This window comes from Anomalospiza imberbis, chromosome 6 (genome assembly GCF_031753505.1).
Source record: "Anomalospiza imberbis isolate Cuckoo-Finch-1a 21T00152 chromosome 6, ASM3175350v1, whole genome shotgun sequence".
NCBI classification, from domain to species: Eukaryota; Metazoa; Chordata; class Aves; order Passeriformes; family Viduidae; genus Anomalospiza; species Anomalospiza imberbis.
In genome coordinates this window covers 60,001,834-60,024,288 of record NC_089686.1, presented here as the reverse complement: position 1 = coordinate 60,024,288, position 22,455 = coordinate 60,001,834, and the positions used below count along the sequence as shown (strand labels likewise).

The 22,455-nt window shown below is 42.5% G+C and overlaps 1 protein-coding gene across 1 annotated transcript in view; it reads right to left on the bottom strand.

Moving 5' to 3' along the window:
- Nucleotides 1-335: 335 nt before the first annotated feature.
- CSTF3 (cleavage stimulation factor subunit 3) overlaps nt 336-22,455 on the bottom strand; it is a 48,127-nt gene continuing 26,007 nt past the window's right edge. Inside the window, exons 4-21 of the mRNA XM_068194737.1 lie at nt 16,278-16,310; nt 15,803-15,900; nt 14,357-14,423; nt 14,226-14,260; nt 13,990-14,116; nt 11,380-11,457; nt 11,017-11,179; nt 10,409-10,518; nt 9,905-10,021; nt 8,704-8,778; nt 7,392-7,535; nt 7,188-7,290; nt 5,670-5,739; nt 4,286-4,481; nt 2,661-2,814; nt 2,178-2,272; nt 1,983-2,043; nt 336-1,042 (exon numbers count right to left, since the gene is read on the bottom strand). Of these exons, the coding sequence (XP_068050838.1) occupies nt 840-1,042; nt 1,983-2,043; nt 2,178-2,272; nt 2,661-2,814; nt 4,286-4,481; nt 5,670-5,739; nt 7,188-7,290; nt 7,392-7,535; nt 8,704-8,778; nt 9,905-10,021; nt 10,409-10,518; nt 11,017-11,179; nt 11,380-11,457; nt 13,990-14,116; nt 14,226-14,260; nt 14,357-14,423; nt 15,803-15,900; nt 16,278-16,310 (1,929 nt within the window). The 3' untranslated portion in view covers nt 336-839. The remainder of the gene's footprint in view (nt 1,043-1,982; nt 2,044-2,177; nt 2,273-2,660; nt 2,815-4,285; nt 4,482-5,669; nt 5,740-7,187; nt 7,291-7,391; nt 7,536-8,703; nt 8,779-9,904; nt 10,022-10,408; nt 10,519-11,016; nt 11,180-11,379; nt 11,458-13,989; nt 14,117-14,225; nt 14,261-14,356; nt 14,424-15,802; nt 15,901-16,277; nt 16,311-22,455) is intronic.

The following is a 22,455-nucleotide window of genomic DNA, read 5'->3' as shown; positions in this document are numbered from 1 at the left end:
ACAAGTGCAACAACGTAGCGGATTATTAACATTTAGCTTTGTACATTACCTGGAAGAGCAGTGCAGGTATCCAGGACCAGGCTGTGTGAGCCAGTGCTCCTGGACTACCCACACTGAACTGAGTTAGTCTCACAATGCTGTCTTCTTCAAACAGTCCTGGAATTACAAGCCAAAGTGTGCTTTATCCTCTAGAAAATGGAAAGCAAGCTCTATTCTAATATGTATGCTCTGATCAATTTCCTGTGATGGTATAATTAGCATTGCTTTTGAAGTGGCTGAGTAATATTTAAGAAGTACCTTGTTGTGTTTGAATAAAACCAGAATGAGGCATGATGTTATGGATATCCTTTTATTTTAAAGGAATGGTCTTTTGTTGTTGTTTTATTTTTTAAATTTTCATCTACAAAACAGATTCCTTACATTCTGCCATAAATAAAAACGAACAATAAGGCAGGACACTACATGAACAAACTGAGAACAACTGTTTTCCAGAAAATGTGAATTAAAAATGCTTCACAAGTATAAGCCATCCAGTTTTTAAAATAAAACTGTTGAAAACCCACAAGAGTTCAAGTGGTAGATGTGTACACCCTCGAAGAACAAAATACAGTTTTGACATTTTGCACTTTTGGTTTTGAAAACCGAGTTTTGTTCAGAGCACATTCTAAGGTTGTTCGGGCTGTTTTCAGATCAAGAACCATATGGGAGAAGAGGCACCACAGTAACAAAACCATGTTCAAGGATTTTTTTGTTTGCAGCTGTCCCTTTTAAATGCTTGACTTTTAAGAGACTGATTCAATGCAAGTCTTTGTCTGTCACAGCAGAACTCCAAACTTGTTTCACCGGATTCTCTTTTGCTGTCGTGCTCTGTAAATGTCATGTACAGGGGGAACTACAGATCCTTTCTCCTCATCGTCATCAGAATCCTCATGTGATCTCTTCACAGCCTTGTTGAGAATGGTGTTGTTTTCCACAGGTCCATTGCCTTCCACAGCTATTTCAGGCAGGCCGCCTGTGATTATCCGTACGGCTTCGTCAACAGCTTCAGAGACAGACACAGAGCCACTCAGTGGGGGAAACTCAGACCCCTGGCCAGCAACCAGCACCCCAGCAGGGACACCCACAGACAGCTTGGGGACACTTCTGCAACATGAGACACTTCTCCTGCCCTGTTCTACAAATGTTAAGCCTCGGCTGTCTGAAACTGAGCTGTGGTGAACGCCAATTAGAAAGGAAATGCTGCTGCTCCAGCTCGAGCCCTCCCTTTGCACAGGAATTGAGGTCATTTGAGAGCTGCAATAAAACAGGAAGGCCTTTGGGAATCAGGGTAACTAGTTCATGATTCACCAGAAAGGCTGCAGAGCAAGTCAGCTTCTGCTTCTCAACAGAGGAAGCCTCAAAAATACCCTGCATAATTTAAATAGATATTTTAGTTTCACTCAAAGAAATTCAATCCTACATTTCTTTCTCTATAATTTTTTCCCTTAAACTAACAAGGAGGGTGAAGAGTAGCATATTATCATCTGCTGTAGGATCTGTGCTGTTTCTCTGTTCCAGAACTCTCCTTCCCTTCTTTGCAGGAGCTCAGAAAGCACTGCCTGCAGCTTGTGCCCAGGCACTGAAAACGTGCACTCAGAGTTATCCCTCACCATGACTGCCAGTTTGTAATTTCATGTTACAGCTGCAGTGCTGCTGGAAATGCTGCCTTTAAAGGGTATTCTCAAAATCGTAATTTCTTTCTTTCAGTTGATACCACCAACATATTAAAGAGGGGCAGGTGATTTGCAGTTTTTTGACTTTTTGTTGCCTCCCTCCAGGTAAAAGTGCAAACATCTCTATGCAGATTCCAGCGCAATCTCCTCTGCTCTTAAACACTAATTACAATCTGTAAATGAGGTCTGGGTTTTAGACAGCAATATCCATATGTAAACCCAAGTCTCATGCAGCCCTAGCACAGCCTCCAGAGAGGACAAGTAACTTACTGTCTGGCAGTTTGCATCTTCTGAATATCTCCATGAGCTCATCCACTTGAACAAAGGGACCCTGATTTGTTACCAAAGGGAAAAAAAAAATAAAATTGGAAGGTTATTTTTAATACAGTGATACACACTGTGGTTCTGTCATGACAGAATGTCTTCCACAGCTTTCTGAAATGTTCAGAGTTCTTTAAAACAAACCTGAAAACAAATAGGAGGTGGCAGGAGCTTCATGAGAACTACAGCTGCTGGTGGAACAGGAAATACCCCGCCTGGGACAGGATGTAAACCTGGAGCTGTGGGGAGAAAAGCTGGGTGAAGCCAATGCAAGACAGCTGGACCAGAGCTGCTGTTGCACTGCGTTGTTATTTGATACAAATAATTAGTACCCTGTCCCTTTTGCCTCTACTAATTCCATGTTGTTCACTGAGCCGTCTGCTCTGTGATGTGTGTAACAGCTTATTACCATTTACCAGACCCCAAACTCCTTGTACTTATTTCCATGTGACCTTGGCATTAATTAAAACACACATGCCTTTAGCAAGCCAGGGAAATGACAGCCTGAGACTTAAGTACAGGTTTAGATGACTGAGGAGGAGGAAAGCCTCTGATTAGGCTGGCTGAAGAGCCAGGTTCCTAACTCGCCACAGGTGAAACACAACCCCTTCCCAAAGCCTGACTTACGTGCTAAGTGTCTTGGCTGAAATGGAATCATCTGCTGGGTGTCGGGTTTGGGATATTCAGGTTTCCTGTCTACTTCATCCTTGAGGACAGGCACGATGGAAGGTGCAACCACAGGGTCTGGAATTATTGCTGCTAGCTTGGCACGGGAGACATCCTGTGAAAGCCAATTAGAGAGTGCTGAACTTGGCAGGATCACATTGCTTGCTTCAGTGGCAGAACAAAACCTCGCTCTGCACCAGTCGCTTATTCTCACTTTGTCTTCATTCTCATTTCAGATGGCCTCTTACCAGACCATCTGGGCAAAACTTGCATGGCTTCATTAAAGATTTTAATCCTACAGCGACCCAATGGAATGGAAACACTTGTTACTCAACGTGTGTTTGTCATTTTTGAGCGGCTCCTTTTTTAGGTTAAGAGGATTTAGGTGAACAGGTGCAGACCACTAGGCCTTCACAACTATCATTTCTCCCTCATTTCACTCCCTAGATTGCTTTAGCTGGAAAAGAAGTAAAGCATAAGGCAGTCAGCAGGCGTGCAAAGCATCAGTTCAAACAGGATTATGTTCTGGAATGTTCCAAGCAGCAGGAATCAGCCCCAGGGCTGCACCATCTTAGGTACACACTGCCCTGCATGCACTTCGCAAAATGTACTCGTTTGTAAGCTCACATCTAACTTCAAAATAACTTTGCCCCCACTGCATTCAAAGAAAAGTATTCAGTGGCTTAATGTGAATCTGATTTCCACCTATCAGATTATTTTACAGCTCTGTGATGGTCAACAATGCAGCTGCTTTAACTTTGATGGCATCTGTATTTTTCATAAATTATTTTTCTGCATCAGAAGTAAGTGGAAGTTGAGGCAATGTTTTAGAGGCATGGATTGAGGGTTCTCTTCCTGTCCATGCAAATGGTAATCAGCTGTTTCTGCTTCTCTGGCAGCCTTAAAAAATGTAAAGAAACATCCTGTTCTGTTCTAATGATTCTCCAAAATTACAGAAATAGTAAAAATACATGTGGTAAGAAATAAAACAGGAGACCACCAGATACAGGGGTCTGACCCAGACTTTGAGCTCCACATGGCAGCACCAAGGCACTTTAGCCCTAAGAAACAACTGAAAAAGGAGGCAACCACTGATGCCTGCCAGGAGCTTTCCTCAGCCATTCCCAACAAACATTGGGACTGCAGCATGTGGGGTTTGATGCAGTTCCCAGTGAAGTCAGGGGAGCTTTGCCACCTCAGAGCAGAAGCACAGCCAGCCATATTTCATACAGATGACCTGATCCTACAAATTTCCCACAGAATTCCAGTTTTTGAAGGAGCTCAGATGTGAAGTGGAGGCCTGTAGCTGCACGGTGATGGCATTAACACATCAACCTTTCCATGGGAAGACAAGAGGTAACCAGGAATACCCCAAGTTGCAGCTGTTAGTGATGGTCTGGCTCCTTTCTGCCCTGGGCCCCTGGCACTTTGCTGCCCAATGAGTCCAGGAGGAGGAGGAAGAGGCCTGTTTTACCTGCTTTTCTAGCAAAGGGAAGGACTGTAAGGCAAATTCTAAACAAGGAATTGCCCAAGATTCCTAAGACTGAAAAGAACAACAGTGAACTGAAGTGTTCTTACCCTCTTACCTTATAACCAAGGGCCTTCAGCTCGCTGGCAGAGCAAGGGTACAGATCCATGAACTTGTACCTGTCCACCAGCAGAGCTGTTTCTTTGCCCTCATATTCTTCCTTGAAGGCTGTAAACCGCCGTTTTTCCACTTTCAGGATGCTGGCCAGATCCCCAATGTTACTTTCAAAGGCTAAAAACCGAGCCCAGATTTCCCTGGAACAGAACAAGGACACTGAGAGTTACCGAAGGAGGAGGGAGTACTGAGCACAACCCAATTAAAAACCCACAAGAGGACAGACCCAGAGGAGGCCATCTGGGAGTGCAGGGCCGTTTCTGTTATTTACTTTAGGTGCATCTAAAATAGGCATTACCCTCCCAGTGCCTTCTGTATTTCTCTAAGAGCTTTCAGTCTGGTGGACTGGAAAGGAATTTGATACAGAAAGGAAAGGATTTCTGGCGTTAAGGACTTCAGCATTTGAGGTGAGCTTTCATCAAACACTCTGCTCATCCTGTGCACACAGCTTCACTCTGATGCTGATACGGGAAGGACTTTTTACCATGCATTATGATCTAGTTCCTCTGCACAGACCAGCAGGTTCTAACTGGCAAGAACTCAACAGGCAGCACTTCAGAATTTTATACAGCCCAAAATATATACAGTTACTGCTGATTTCTCCATGGAAAATCTCATATATAACTTAAGCAACATCTGACCATATTTCTGGACTTGATTCAACTTTCATTTTAGCTTTGGAGTTCACCTTTGAAGAAGGTTCAGCTTTTAAGTTCTTGTGTTTTGTCACTTTTAAATTTGGCATAAAAATACTTCTCACAAAAGATCAGAACTGAAGTGCAGAATGAATGTGCACAGCAGTGCCATATTTGATTTCTTAGTTTTGATGCTTTTGTCTACCAGAATAATGGTGAAGTGAACCCTCGGACTGCAAGGCTCTGGTGAGCATTGTTTTTTTGAGAAAGAAATTTAAAAAGTAGCAATGAAAATATGGCAGTGAGCAGTTAACCCAAGTCCTCTCTGCTTCTTTCCCTATTTTATTTTTATGGCTGGGAGATGCTCAGCACCCTCCTCAACAAATTCCTGATTCACTTTCTCAGCTCAGACCACTGAATCCTTACTGTACAGGAGGATTTTGCACTCCATCCTCAACAATCCTGCATCAGTGAGTTTTTAAAGTCAATAAATTAATGAATTTCACTAGAAATGGAATAGGGACTTTCCCAAATCTGTCCCAGTTGTTGCTATTTTGGACACATGAAGAGGGGAAGGAACATCTGTACCTAATTTTGTCCTACTGTTCATGTTTCTAATTTCTTTGGGATATTTATGGTTGAAAGGGGTTATGTATCTTTTCCAGTGCAGTGAAACTGCTTTTGCAGACGTACCCAGATTTCTCAGGTGGAAGGCTCCCTGAAGTTAAAACACGTTCAAACAAAACTCTTGTATTGTTGTCCTCTTTAAAAATAGAAAGAAAAAAAAATCACACTGAGCAAAACATACTAAAGACAAGTTAAAAGATGTCCATTGAAAGAGATGTGTACATTGAATTAAGCATAAGGCTGACTTTCATGGATTTGAATTTCAGTAAGTATAAAGAGATCTGAGTGCCCACATAAAAACTTTTCCTGATGTTAAATTCCAATGTGCATTTGTTCTTTGGAAGTCTGTTTTTATTGATAGTGACAAACTGATCTCACTACAGGTTCTTTTACAACAGCACAGCTACTGCTTGGCATCTCTCCAGGATTTCTGGGGGGTTTTATAAATTTTCTTTAATTATCTCAATAGCATATGTTGGTAAATTTAAATTTGGCCTTTTGGTTCGTTATTTCCCTTTTAAATCAGGGCAATATTAATATGCTTGTATAGTCCTCAGAAGTCCTCCCAAAATTATTAGACCTGGTTCCCAGCAAGCAGGAACCAGGCAGTCTTTGCACATTGCCAGCTGGGGGGATGGAGAGGTTGCTGGGTTTGTTCCTAAAGCTGCCAGCTCCTGCCCTGTGCACTGCACCACCTCCTACACTTAAAGTTGAGAGATCAGTTCTCCTGGCTTCCAGGAGTTCTGCTGGGCTATTAAAATAGACCAATAAACTACTGACAGCTAAGATAATTTTTTTCTCATGGCAACTTACAGAAAGGTATTGTTAATATTTATGTAGACCCACAATAACTTGGAGCAAAAATAAATGTACTTTAACTTGGATAAAATCTCTCAATTTACAACTCACAGGAGAAAAAAACCTCGAAATCTTTAAACCCCCAGTGCCTGAAAAACGCAGGTACTGCAGTCTGACAGGAGAGGAATGGTGCCTGGTGCTGCAGAATCCACACAGCAGCTTGGGTTTCCTTTTTAAGAAGGCCATTCAGCCCCTGCCTCGGGGAATCCCACCCGGAGCCCTTCCACCACCACCTCCACCTCCTGCCCGGGTCTCCCCAGCCCCTGTGTCCTGCTCTCTCCATTGCAGCTCCCCAGCACCTTCCAAGCATGACTGACATGCCCAGTATTGATTTTACATCTTGCTCATCTCATCTACTTGGGGAGAACGAGTTTAAATTCATTCTAGTCAGGACCAGCTAATCTCTCACTCCTCTCATGCTGACTGTAAACTCCTTTAGACCTTTTCCCTCAGGATTTAAATTCCTCAGTGTTCTTCCCACTGTTCACAGCTGATGCTGTAAAACTCCTGCACTGCCAGTGAGTTACAAATTGGAAAGTTCACTGCCCTCCCTTCAGCAGAATCAAGATTTAATGTCACCATAACTTCTGGAGCTTCGGTTCGGACAAACCAGCAGGTTTTGTGTTCAGATTAACTGCTGAGCTTCATGAAGAATTTAAATAACTTGGCCTGGACCTAAACTCACAGAGTAATGCTTCATTAGACCTCTCAAAGCTTAAAGCTTACCATTAAGGTGGGAAAGGTAGTCGATATATGCCAGTACATATTCTGGAATGTCCCCATATTTTTTCAGCCCTAGCTCAAAAATCTTAAAGGCCACAGACTTATCCTGCAAACATTGAGGGGGGGAAAAAAAAAAAGTTATTAGCTTCAGTGAGCTGTGCACCCTCCTGCCACTTGTTTAGGATCAGGGTGAGCACCTGTGGTTACCTTACTACAATAATACTCCATTAAAGCTGCAGTAACATAGACATGGTGGCGGGTCCGGGCATCCTCTCTCGCTTTCTTAAATATCGTCCTTCCGGATTTAATGCCTTCTGCTCGCCTTGCAAATTTCATGTACTGGATATAAACCTGAGGTGCACATTAACATTTAAATAGCATCAGTGCTAACAAAGAACACCAGGATATCATTATGTTTTTTACTACGTCTGAAGTAACCATGACTCACAAAATACAGCAAATGAATCCTAATAGGAACAAGGCTGTCTTGTGCCTCTGCTGTTTTGCTTTAAATACCTAGGCAAACTTTTTATAGATTTTTTTTAAATAAAAAGTGGAATACACCTAAGACTGATCCCATGAAAAGACAGTAGTTAATACACAGATTTTTCAAGGAAGAAGGGGAGGGAAGGAGATGAATGTCATTTACATTAGCTGGTGCCTTCAGAGAACTCAAGGCTTGCAGTAAAAATGGTAACTTTCCAATAAGGTTAAGAAATCCATAAAGCCAAGGAACAGCCAAAAGGCCTGATGAAGCATTTTACTGTACATTATACAGTCCCAGATACAAATCCTCCTGCCTGCAAGTATTTATACCTGATGAAGGAAATAATGAATGTGCTACTTCATTCAGCAGCCAATTTGTGATTTGCATTTCTTTGGGATTTTCAACTCTCCTTCACTGTGAATTAGATCACAAATAGCAGCATTCCTTAGCAGAAGGAACTGGTCCATGGTTTCCCATAAAAAGTGCCTTTGGGAAGCATTAGGATGTGTCTCTAAAGAATGGCAAGTGTCAGTAAATGGATACCTCTCCTCTGACACTGACCTGTTGTTTGGTGTTAGGCTTCACACCTTCTTTTGCCTCCTCTTGCTTTGTTGTGTCTGTTTATAATAAACTAAATAAGCTTTTGAGGGCAGGTTACTTCTGACACCACTTGTTTAGCACCCTCACAGCTGGCACATGCACAGTGCTTACTGTGTCACTCGAGCAGAGGTACAGCAACACTCTGATACCCACACGGTGCACTACAGATTTATTTGCAAACTACATGGCCACAGGATGGCTATGAAATATTTTATATCTTTTATCTTCATTACTTGTTGTAAAAGAGACAGAGGAGGAAAGTGCACACGTCTTAGCGTATTTCAATGGATTAAAGACTGCAATTCTGCCACCTCACTACTCCACCTGCTCCACCGTCCCTGTGACCCAAGGAATCCTGCAAGTGCTTCCCCACTCTGTGCATGCTCTGGGTGACAATCCATGGGGATGTGGAGGCACCAAGGATGATCTTACCAGCGTGGGGTCGATGTCCTCGATAGCCAGGAGCCGGTTGTAGATGCTGTGCACTTTCTCGTACTTCATCCGGCTCTGAGGGAAAGCAAGCACAGACTGCTCAGTAACTCCCCTCAGATCATCTCCCAGAATGCAAAACTCAAGCTGAAAACAAAACTAGAATTTTCCTGCTACCGTTTTTCCCTGGCTGAACACTGCGTATGTCAGTCCCTTTACTCAGATACATATTCTGTCTCGTGCAGACATTTTTTACTTCCCACATGAATTTCCCACCAATGGTTACCTACACACTTTTCAGGAGTCTCTGAAGTCTTTTTCTAATGCAGTAATACTGCAGCAGAACTGCCATTGGAGGTGTTTGGCATACAAAGACTGTATTCTTTACCTCTGTCTAAAAGCAATGTGCAGATAGGTAGGAAAACCACCTTCTTAACTCTCCAACCTACACATTTCAAATAGTCCATTCTGTTCCCTGCCAGCTGCAGCCCTCCAGGCTGGATTCTGCAGCCTTGAAAAAACAGGACACAGCATACAGGAGGCTGCACTGAAAACCAAGGAAGGTTTTTTCTTTGAAAGGCAAAGGCTTTTTTTCCCCCTCTGTTGTCCTGAAGTTCTTCCTGGAAAGATTCTTTCATGTTAAATAACTCGGCAAACTACACCCCACAGAGGACTCCACAGTCCTCATGTGACCAGTGGAAAACAGCCTTTATTCCTGGTGGAACAAACACCACTGGGGCACTGCTCCTTGTGGAGGCTGCACAGTGAGGTGGTGGCCTGGGGAAGGAGATTTCTCCAGAGAGCTGCAGCAAAGGTGGCTCCCATCTTCTGTCACAGCCGTGCCAACAAAAACATCACCTCCCCAGGAATCAGACAGGAAAGGTGCCCTTTATGCCCATTTTAAAAGTGAAGAAGCTGATGCTGTAGGAAATGGAAATTCGTAAGCGTTTCACCCTTATGACAATTTCAGAAATATAGTCAATATTGAAATGGGAAAGACAGTGGATTTTCATAGCTCGTACTATGGGCTTTTCCTCTCCATTTTGTCAGCTTCATCTCAGAAACACTGAATGAGAATAAGGCTAGAAGAATCAGTAAATTAATTCTACAGAATTTTGTGTACTCAGTATGTTTCAAATAAATGACAGTATTAATGGGAGATGTATTTGGATTTTAATGTCAGTACATCACTATTTTTGCTCACCTCTTCATAATCTGCATATGCAAAATAAAGAAGCATATTCTTCTTTAATAAAGTGCTGATCGCTCTTTCATAAATATTAGCAGCCTCATCACTGAAAAGTTTAGCATTGTTCATGTCCTGTTATAAAATAATAATATAATTGTTCAGCATCTGTGACAACAAAGGCCAATTTATGGAACATCTTCTGTGTGTGACAAGCCCCAGTGAATTTCCATTCAGTGCTCCAACAAAGAGATAATCATCTCCCCAGTAGCTAAGGAATCACAAAATCAGGCCCAGAAAATCCCCCATGCCTAAAACTGGTCAAGACTGAAACAATTTTTCACAATTCTTATCTAAAATGCAGACATTTTTTATTTCTTAAAATTTTTAATTTCCCCATTTGAAAATTCTGAACATGTCACAACTATTCTTCACACCCTCCTCCTTGATTCTGAGGAAAAAAATGACAATACACCACGTCAGAGCAAGGAAATAAGAGAAAGCCAGTGGCAAGCTGCTTACCCCTTTCTCAGCCAGCAGCTTGCTGGACTGCTCGAGGTACTGAGCTGCTTCATACCAGATGTCTGGGTGATGGCCCAGCACCAGGAGACACTGCTCATAGGCAAACATCACTGTGGGCAAAACACGAGAGAAACACTCCTTGGAAATGGTACCACCATTGTACAACCCAAGTATGGAATGCAAAATTCATCAAATAAATCAGACAACATCAACACTAATTGGCTTTGAACACAATGGTCACTGCTGCAGTTCTTTTCTATTGCCAGGAACTTTATGAACCACAAGCAGCAGCTAAAACCTGCCTTGTCCACAGAGGAACAAGCACAGCTCACCAAAAATCAGCCATGAAATCAGGCTGCAAGCTACTGTTTCCTGACCTGCACTGGAGGTTCGGTGGACACAACTATGGCACTGTCTCCCAAAATGCATTTCTTACTTTCAGCTTGGCTTTAGCAAAATCTAGATCTTTTAAAATAAAAAAACACCCACACAATTCAAGAAACTCAATCAACTTCTACTCCAGCACGATCCCTGAACACCAAATCACGTCATGACTTCTGCTGGAGCTGAGAAATGCAATTCGCTATGCCCTAGAGACATCTAATCACCTCTTTTTGTAATGAGAGTTTGGTCTTCTGTTCGTAGAGGGTTGCTCTTTTCCCACTGGATGTACTTCTTCCACATGTCCACCTGCTGAGCCTCCTGGGGGGTGTTTTGTGGGGGCACAGAGGGAGCGTTGCGGTCCAGGCCCTTCATCACCGTCTCGTACTCCTGAAACAGAAGCAATGCTCTGAAGAACAGATTTAAGCACATTGAACACTTACTTCAGGCTATGCTTTCTAAAACAAATGGAAATATTTTAGCATACCAGCCTTATTAGTCTGTACATAGTTTTATTTGTTGTAAGAACCAAGTTTAATGCTGGTTTGTGGAATTAAATAGAACAAAGAGAAGTCAACAGAAGGTTGTACCTTTGCCACACGTCGTGCATTCATATAATCTCTACTCCTGTCCTCGATCATCTTCTTGGCTAAGTGAATATTGATGCCCTGGAGAAGGGTGAAAAAAGGAATTGGGAATGTGCAATTTCCCTTTGGACATAATGAATCTTATTTTATACAGGAAAGAGTTTGAAAGGGGATGAAAAAGTGAGCAAGGACAAAGTTATTGTAAAATACCAATCTCAAAATATTTATTTCACCTAATAAATATATGGGCAAGAACTTTCATCAGAGGACAAACTCACTACTAAAATTTAAGTGACCTGAAGCACCTCAGCTTATTTTTAATCACTTTCAAAAATACAATGAACTTCACATGAACTGCTGTGGGTGAAAGTGGGAAGAACGTATTTGTGATTTACAATTTTGCTCTTAAATGACGGCCAGTGACAGCTCCCTGACTGAGAGCACATGAGCAATTTGATTTTCCTGTACAAGAAGTACCAGAGACTGACCTCCAGGCCCAGAGCTCTGCCTTCTCCTCTGTTCCTGAAGTAACTGACAGCTCTTAGAGGAGGTTCCATGCAACACACACCCTGCCACAGGTGTGCCTCTGTCAGCAGGGGCCTGAGATGTGTCAGCACTGCCTGACTCCCTCCAGGACTGCACACACGTGCAGAGGGCTCTGCTGTGCTGCTCTGCAAGAGCAGCAGGGGCTGGGGGCAGCCAGGCCCTGGGCACAAGGTTCTGGCAAGAACAAAACCTCAAAGAGCTGCTCTTAGGCAGGAAAAGCAGCCTGATAGCAGGCTGGTGCCTGTGTCTGGCTGGATTTTGCTGGTGTGGTTGCCAAGACTTTGCAGAAGATGTGCACAGCTTTCAGTCCAAGTCCAAAGAGGCACCTGAGCTGGGAAGCAAAGGAAGCCTTGCCCTCACTACAGGAGCAAAGGCAGTGTCTGGGACAGCAAACTGGGCCATGTAGCACACAAACCCAGCAATGCCCCAGTTAACCCAGGACCAGGCTGAGGATAGAGCAGGACTCCCCCAGGATGCACTCCCAGCTCAGCAGCCATGCAGGTTTGTGAGCCAGATTGTCACTGAGCCACGTCTGCCTAAAAGCTCTACCATTCTTACCACTCAGTGAATTAAAGACTGGTGACTGACAGGCTGGTATTGTTACGTGGTGGCCACAGCTGAGCTAAAGGAAAACTTGAATTACAGCAAATGGCCATTAACTTTCCATACTGAGACTTGCATGAAGTCTCTGGGCTGTTGGGCTGCTGACATGGGCAATCACCTCCCCCTCAAAGAGCCCTTCTGGTGAGAAGCATTTATTTCCCTGTGCCAGGACACCCGTGAGCAGCAGCCCTGTCCCTGAGGCCAGAGTAGCCAGAACAGGGCAGGCAGATCCCTGTGCCCAAGCACAGCACTGGTTCTCAGCTTCCAGCAGCTCAAACAGCCTGAGGGACAGCCTGGAGCTCCAGGTGTCAGCCAGAGCTGCCTCAGCTGGAAACTGGGCAGCTCTGAGCCATGGCTTTGGCAGCCGCCCTGTGTATAATGAAAGCAGGAGGAACCAGCACTGACAGCCTTTGCTTGCTGTGTGGGAGGGGAAGGGGTGGTTTATGGGGAAGTTGTGTTGGGGATTTTCCTACAATGGAGAAGGTGTGTCCTGGGCATCCTCCCTGGTGACAGCAATGGTGTCCCCAAGCACCTGTGGGACAATGAGTTCTCACGGTACATGCTCGTGGCTGGGCATGCCTGGAGTTCTCCCACCCAGAAGTTCTCCCACCCAGAGGTTCTCCCACCAGCTCAGCACCACAGCCTTATTAACATGAGAGGGCACCAAGCTCACAACTTGCATAATTAGCAACAAGGGAAGAGGAACTGGCCCTTCTTTGCTGCTCAGGGCACAGTGACCCACAGCAGCCAGGCCTGTGCACAGCCAGCAGGACCAGTGCTGTATGAGCATCCCTGCTGGGCAGTGCTGAGCACCAGGGCATCCACATCAGCTCTGCAGTCACACTGCTGCTGACTGGGGCTGGTTTGTCACCAGCTCTGTTTGAAAACACACTCTAAATGTGCAGCTACAAACTGGCCAGAAAGGGCAGTGAGCTGAGCTGAGCTGACGCTGGCTGAAGGCAGCGTGGGAGCAGACTCACCTGGAGGGGTGCTGGAATGGCTTCAGGTGAGGGATGGTGAGGAGCGCTTTTAAGCACTGAGACCTTGTAACTTAATGCCGTGGAGGAAGTCCAAACCATCCCAGCTGAATGCCATTTGACTCTAAGTGAAAGGAGGGGAGTGCCTCCTTGGGGACACAAGTCCTCACTGCCAGCTGAGCTGCTCCAGCTCCATCACCGAGGACAGTGATGTCTCACTCACTCACCAGCAATTCCACTGGGCCAGCTGGGAAATGGGACAGTCAAATGCATCTCATGGAGGGTCTTTGAAAGAAATTAAAAAATCACTCAGGTCCTTGTAGAGTTTTGCCACAGGAGTTGCTACATACTGCACACAAAAAATGTGTTTATACTGCTGGCCATCTCTTTTATACACACGTGTTTAGTGGGTATAGCTTGGGCACCATATTTGATTACAGGATAATTATTTCTTTCTGAATGTCACAAAGAATCAGTTATTGGTTACCTCTTCATATTTGTTATAATCTCTCCAGAGCTGCTCTATGTTTATCATGGGGTTGACACAACCACGCTGGTAAACCCTACGGACAGCTGTGATCCTCTGGTTTTCTGCATAAGATCCTACTGCTTCTCTAAACAGTGGGGAGAGAGAGCAACATCAGCTATGGCAGGTCACAACTGGCAGGAACATCAGCATTGCATTAACTGAGCTTTAAAAAAGGTTAATTTTCAGGTACTTACACGCCTTTCAAAAAATTGATGTAATCCACCCAGATCTAGGTGAGAAAAAATATTACATATAGTGAAACCAATGGTTAGCTGTACTTGTCATAAACTTAGAAATAAAATGTGTTTTGATTAAGAAAACATACCTGGTATGACATGATTTCCATGCCAATCTTATCCAGAGCAAAATCATATGCCTGAGCCATTTTTTCTCTGAGGAAAAGAACCACAAAGACCATAAAGCAAGTGTTTAGTATTTAAAAAGTTCTTTATTTAAGAGTATTCTTTTGTGCAGCAAATTCTAACCAAACATCAAGGAATGAGAAATATCATTCAACAACTGAGAGCAAAAATTGGTATTCAGATAGCTTTAAACTCCTTATTCAGATTCTGTTGGGGCTTTAGTTGTTTGTTTTATTCAAGAATTATTTAAATCCATTGGTGGCAATCCAGCATTTTACCAGTTCCTGGCCCACCCCAAGGCAGTGGAAATCCACGAATATGACGTGAAGTTGAGAAGAAACCAACTGCTCTCCACATCTTCTCAGCTGACAGATGCACCCATGGTTTCTTATTTTTTCCCCTCAGAGTTCCCCAAACCTTTTTGTAATTCTCCAGGAACCCCAAAAGGCTGGGATAATTAGGAGTAGCTCCCTTGTGTGGAAACTGCCCAGAACACTTCACATGATTTCTTATTTCCCCCAAATTCAAAGTATTTTCCCTCAAATTTAAAATGTTTACAGAACTTCCTTGGTTAAGTTTCAGTGAAAGCTCTTTTTTCTCTCTCCAACTTTTCTCCTAGTTTCCTTTACTCAAACACACTTCAGCACCTTATTGCCTCCTTGACCACATTAACAGGAGAAACAGAGGAAAGGCAAACTGAATAAACTGACACTTCTAAAAGTGTTTCAAAACAGTCATGTAAAAATAAATGAAACCCCATTGCTTATTTTCTCTGTTAATGCATTCCTCATTTTGCCAATTACAGTGCAAAGCAACTATGGTGGGCTGGGGAAGAGACAGTTTATAGATGCTGGAAGTCACTGGTATTTTTTGAAACTCAACCCACAGTAATATAAAAAAGCAAAATGTAGTAACTGAAAAGGGATGAAGATTAACATACCCCCATAAAATTCTGACACCCTAAATTTTATGACTTTTTTATGCATTCCAAAACTTCCTACAATTCCTGGACTCTTTACTGCTACTGGTCTCAGCTGGAACCAGTGCTAAATTTAGTGGAGACTAACAGGACACTGAGGGCAAGGACAAAGAGGAAGAAATGTTTTCCAGGTTTTCCAGGTTTTTGGTTCAAGCACCAATCCCATCTGCAGGGAACTGGCATTGATACACCAGCTCCTCCGCTGCTCTTATCCCATCCTGTTAGAGGAATCCAGACTAAGGAACCAATTTTACCCAGCAGGCTCAGTTAGAGACACTTCAGTGTTTTCTAAATGCAGATTATATATTAACCCCCAACAGAAAACCCCCAGATAGATTTGTCACCCAGGTTCCTCCCCGTCCCCTGGTCAAAAAATCAAGAAGAGATCCACCATAAACTAGAATAATTCAGAGCAACTCTGGGAACTTACTTGTAACTAGGTAGCTTCCCCTTGGTTTCTCGTACATAGGAAAGGTAACATTTCCATAAATCAATGTGTAAAACCTTCATAAGGCAGCGCTGAAATAACTGTTCAATACATCAAGAAGATGTGATCAGGATTCCAGACACAGAAATTAGGTTTCTACTTTTAAAGCTAAACAAAATGAATTTAAGTAACCCTTCTAATTATGATTGAGATTTATCAGAAAGAATAAGTTAAACTACTCATTCTTTTGTTTAAAGCATTTCCATGCTATGCAAGGGAACTGCAGAGAATTAAGCAGAGAAATCCCCCTGCACACTTTACTGATTAGAGCTTGGCAGCAACAAGTCAACTTTAGTGCTATTTTTTATCTGTGTTTCACATTCAATGACAGCCACAGCATTTTTCAATCTGATTTAGCCCAACCACAAGGTACTTGTTCTTGCTATAGAGATATATTACATATATTAATATGACTCACCTTTTCCACTTTGTCATAATTTTTTGCTTTAATCTACAGGGAAGCAGAAAAAAAAAACAAATCACTTAATAAACTATTTTAGAATAGTAGGAATATATTCTTTATACAGTACTATAGCATTCCAGTTTGTACTTTGCCTAAACTAATTACACCAAAACACCACATAATGTTGCAAAAATATAATTAAACATACAAAAGTCATGTACTTTGCTGCAAAATTAGCAGGTTTTTTATTTTTATTTTTAATTCTTCAATTCCAAAATGTAGGTACAGCAAATTTGCTTTGTGGTTTGAACATCCAGACTTAGCCTTTTATTTCAAGAAACCTGATGCATTCAGTGCAGATACAGATTTAGGTGCCAGAGCTTCTAGACCAAGATTTAGTAAATTAAGGGTAAAATACCATATTTACAAAACTACTAGGCTAATACATGTATTATACTTGAATATTCCTTCTCAAAGTGCATTTTGTTCCAATCTGCTGAAGCTGAATAAGGGAATAATACCCACGGAGAACCTGTTTTTCCACAGCTGCCCCAGCCCTGGTGCTCCCTGGAGGAGGGACCAAAGCACACTCACATGCCAGCAGCACTTTCATTCATTCAGACACACACCACAAGGGCAGGGGGTGAAATTCAGCCCCCAGCTAACAGGCTGCCTTTCAGACAGGATAAAGGAAAGCACCAGACTGATGAGGAAGGCAGAGGGGCATCCTGCATGGATTTGTTAACTCCAGCTATGGAAGCATAGCTGAGGCCAGGTAATCTCTACAGACACATCCTGATGACACAAGGAAAATCAACAATACCCTTCCAAAGATGCCTTGAAATAAAGTGCCTTTAATGAAATAAGGATTTGTTATGCTGTGTTGCATTTTTGTAAAGCATCCAGCTCCCCTTTTAAATCTCACTGCTCTTTGTTCACTGAGAGGACTCCCAGCCTTTATGGTGGTGTGAAACACAAGCACCTCTCCATCTCCCCGAGGAGCACGGTGTAGGCAGCAAAGAGCACCCTTTGCACCAGAGATTCACGATTTCAGTTTATATCATTCCCACTCTAAAGCACAGCAGAATTTTTCATGGAGACATCAGGAGACAGGGACTGCAGGAGATCTAAAATAAGAACACCCCACCTCCTGTTCCCTGAGCATCTCTACTTCTGCAACACCCCGGGCCTGAGAGGCTCAAAAGAGCCATCCCCATCTCTCCCACTCCTGAAAAAGATCAGTTAAAAATGAAAGAACTGAAATAATATTGAAAAAAACTTTATTGGCACACAAGGCAGGCTGGACCCGTGTGTCTGTACCATACTTGAACTGGAGCGGTACTCCACCCAGGCTGAAAGGATTCCACATAATCCAGGATGGCAGGAAGGTAAACCTCACTGAGTCTTGCAAAGAGTCCCCCCCCCCAAAAAATATAAAAAAAGACACCTTTACTTCATCCTTCTTTGACAGGATGACATTGTTATTTCATCTTTCTTCTCCCACTCCCTGAAATCTCCTGCTATCCTTGGCTAAGTGGAAAAGAACAAGAGTCTTGGTTTCTAGCTGTCCTTGGTGCAGGACAGCTGCCTGCACCTTCTTTCCCTTGTACTTAATTCAAGTAAAACCTTCAACAAGATATGCAAGATTAATTTTCTTTTTTAAGCAGAGTGAGATAGGAGATAGTATGAATTCTTTTGTGAAAATTAAATAATTAATTCATGGCTCTGCCGCTGACAAAAGGCATCACCCTCTGGTTATTCAGTAACCAGATGAAAAATAATTTTTAAGAGCTCAGAAGGAAAAGCTGTAAGCAGACAGGGCAAAAAATGAGTTTGCCTCCCAGGTGCAGCCAGGTAAACAGTGTCAGCAAGTTTAGTAGCTCCAGGCAGCACTGTCACCAGGCAACATCAAAGGACGGAGCACAAGAAATACGTATCAATTAGACTGCTTGCACTTCCCAGGACCAAAGACCTTGGAAAGAAAACTACTTTGCTAAGAAAAGGAGGTATATTCTTTATTTGCATGGGTTATGACTCAAAGCAAAATATTTGCTATGTGATTATCATATATATGAAAAGCTGCTGACCACATCTGGATTTCATGCCAGCGTTCCATATTTGTTAAATGCACAGAAGGGTTTGGAATCTAAAAGTTCAGAAACCTTGGTACCAGTGGAGTCAGGAGGCTGGCAAGCAGAAGGATTTGTTTAAGGAGAAAAGCAAAGCAGTACTGGCCAATGCTGGATCTCTCAACGGAAAAGTGTGGAGGAGGTTTTACAGTCACTTCTGTGAGCCAGAGAGAAGTTTGATCAGAGGATCCATGTTTACCCCTGAAAGAATTTCCTACCAAGGTCATTGACATGGAAACCAAGAAAGAAAGAAGGATAAATAAGAGAAACCTGCACCTGACTATTCCAATGAGCAATTTTTTTGTCTTTCCTGACCACTGAGTAAAGTGTAAACTCTGAGTTTTGTAAGAATGTATAAAAAGCATGCAAGCTAGAATAAAAACAGGTTTGAAGCCTTCTGAAAATGGAGTGTTGCTTTGTATTGTGAGCACCTCAACTATGCCAGGAAAGCATCTCTCCTGCAGGAATCTGCATTTCTTGGCTCACCATTCCCAAGCAAACACCCTGGCAGCCCTGGCTCAGGGAAGCCCAGCACCACCCCCAGCAGGGGCAGTGCTGCCCCCAGGACCCATCACACATTTCTTGGTTTTCCTATGACAGACACTGCAACAGGCAGTGATGAGATGTGGGAAAGCATTAAAGAACTGACATTACTACTGCAATTTTGTCCTTAAAGGACAAATAAAGTCAACTATAAAGACATTTACAGCAGCTTATCCTCCGGTTTCTAAGGCTGCCAGGATTCCTATTCTGAGTGCTCTAATTCAAGGGGCAGGTCTAACCCTCACAAGCTGACACAAAGGAGTGGCTCCACCACAACTCCATCTCCCACTCAATGAGCTGAGGGATAGCCTCATTCCAAGGTAAAATCCATGTAATGAGTGTCTCCCCTCCATCCTCGAGGACTACACAAAGACCTCCCAGTCTGACCAGCTATGCTTGGACATTCCTGTAGCAAAACACACCTGAACCTGCCCTGCTCATGACAAAGAGAAATTCCACCTGCTTTGCTAGAAGAGTAACTTTAGATTTGATGCTCCAATAAGAAATTTAAGTCACTACTTTATCATCTTTGTACAAGATTAATTCATAATAGAAGTCAAATTTCTTCCCAGAATACACAATGTAATTCCCTATTACGAGCTTCACAAACATTGAAGGGCAAAACTTAATCCATAAATTACACAGCACTTCAGCCTTTTAAATAGACTTTTACAAGACACATGAATAATTTATGATTGTGCAAGGCAAGTGATTTTACTAATCTAGAGACTTAATACTAGTTCTAGTTGTCTGGCACCATGCAACATAAGCCTAAAAAGTATCCCTGTTTTATTTTCACTTCTTCAGCTTTCCATCAAGCTCCTAAGGAAGCACAGTTAGTACCTGATAATTAAGGACGAGCACGGTTTGATTTATTTCTATATCCCAACTCCATTTTCTTTCTATCAATTGTTACCTTCCAGGGGAAAAAATATTTTCTCCAGCAGAAAATCTGACGTTCCCTTATTCACTCCCTGCAGCTCTCCCCTTGGTGAGGTAGATCCTCTTGCTCTTGCCCTCACTGCCCCAGCACTACTCTCCAAGGTTTTTTAGAGGTTTTTTGGACCTGAAGAGAAACACTTTGCACTCCTGAGACTGCAGCAGTTGACAAACTAGGAGAGAAAGAAACACCACAGCTACACGGTGTCACCTTTTTGAGGATTTTCCTAAAATCTCGTTTTGTTACAAACACTAAAAGACATGCATCATCCTTACTGTTTGGGTTTTTTTTTTTTTTAATACACAATATCTGTTTCACAGTACAAAATTACAACCAGAGTCTAAATATATGTATTTGGAAATATTGCTTTTGTTAACTGAATTGTGAAATATCTATATTCATTGACAGACAACTGGGTATTAGATAAATAAAATTAACATTTAAAAACTAAGATCAGACTACACAAAATTTATCACCACTGAATCCATTTGCATTGACCATTTGTTTTTTGGTTTTTTTACATCTTGATTGTTAGGGTGAAATAATCAAGCACAGTGGGGTGCAATTTGAGACTCTAGCAGTAAGAACTGTGGGTGTAACAAAATACATTCACATTTCTCTGTCTCCAAAGCACAGGCTAGGCACCACAGCAATTCAAACTGCTCAGATTACCTCAAAGGAGTGGCATTTTAAAGGATGGAGATGCTAATTCTCTGTTCTATCTCCAGCACATTCAGCCTTTTGCTGTTTGCTGAGGCTCCCAGTCAGTGACTAATTGTGTGAGTGACAAACTCCTTGTCCTACAGCTCAGGGAACAGCAATGGCCTTTGCAAACAGCAACCCAAGCTCTGCCCAGGCACATGAAATGCAGAAAAAAGGCAGGGCTAGCGCTGCACCTCCCTGTGGCCATTAACCCAAGGAGGCTGGACTATCACTGTCTAAATAACTGGATGCAAAACTTATTTTATGTATGCTGAACAAAGCCTGTATTTCATTTGTGCCAGATATTCTGAATCCTTTCTTGAAAAACATTAGCATGTGACTGCAGATGTAATTTCTGTAATATATTGTTTTGCTACAATTTGTATCAGATAAGTCTTGAATTATTAGGTATTTCTGCTGTCTTCATTCAGAGTTTTAATACTCCTTGTGAAAATACGGCTTTTATCTTGCTATTAGTAAAGCCTGCAAGGAAGAGATAGAGTACACTGACCATAGGAAAACTCATTTTCTCAAAAGGCAGCAAGATGAGATTCTACATATTTTCATTCAGAACTCTAATTTTTCACATTCACCTGGTTATATGTTTCAATTTCAAAGTCTGCCATAAAATGGGACTTGAAAAGTTATTCTAAATTAAATGCCTCCAACTACTATTTACAAAGACTATGTCTAAAGCTTCCAGAACCATGGCATCAAAATTTAAAAGTCATGTTGTTTCCTCTAGATATATCATGTGAAAAACAGGATTCATTCACAGCTGCCAAAAAAACCACAGCTGTAATGTAGAGGGGGGAAAACCCCCACTGTTTTGCAATCTGCTTCTGAGGAAACCTAAGAATAGAATGTTTCAGTGGGAAGGAACCTACCCTCATCACCCAGCCCCACTTCAGGGCTGACAAGAGGCTCAAGGATGTTCCTAAGGGCTAAATTACACTTAAATGTAATTTACATGTCCAAATGACACTTACCCTAGCAGGCTCTGGGCATTGATCACCTCCCTGGGAAGCCTGTCCCAGTGTTCCACCAGCTTCCTGATCCCCACCATCCTTGAGGTGTCACATACACTATATTAATAGTTAGGTACACTTTCAATTTGCTCACAGTATTTAAGAATAAAAAACTTTACAGTAAGTGAGAATATTGGCTCTGCTAATGAAGCAAAGCTGCAGTTCTGTAAATCCAATTACCAGTTCATATCCTGCACTCAAAAATAGTTGAACAGGCACTTACTGAACAGATAGTGAGAAAGCTGACTTTTAATAGCAAAATTCTGAGCCACATGACCATTTTCAACAGAAAAAGCTGGTAATGTCTACAGGAAAAATGATAATTAGGGAATGAAGGGCAGGAATTTTCATAAGGAGCTAAGTAGCAGCAGGAAATGGGGACAGGGCAGTGTCAGAGATAGAGCCACTGCATGAATGGGCAGTAATAGGCAAGACTGCTCCTCACTCTCTTAACTTCTGGAAAATTCTCATTACAGCTTCATCACCCCAAGCCTTTAATAAAACCTGCAACAGCCTTCAGAAACAATTAACCACAGCATATCAAGTTAACACACTCGACCAACATCTCTCCTCTCAGAGGCAGCAGCCTGGAGGATCTCTGCCTGAACATCTCCCTCGCTGACTGACTGCAGAAATCAGACTGAAGACTTGAAAAGGCCATTTCTGAAACTGCAAACATAAAACTAGATTTATCTAGTTTAACTAGAGTTATCTAGTTTATCTGGAAGTCTGGGAAAGAAAGGAACCCAGGGGGCCTGAGGGTGGTGAGAGAACAGCTCAGAGCAGGCTTTGGAAAAGGGTGCAAAAGAAGAACTTGTGAAATGCCCCTCTGCAGACAGAGTAACATTCCC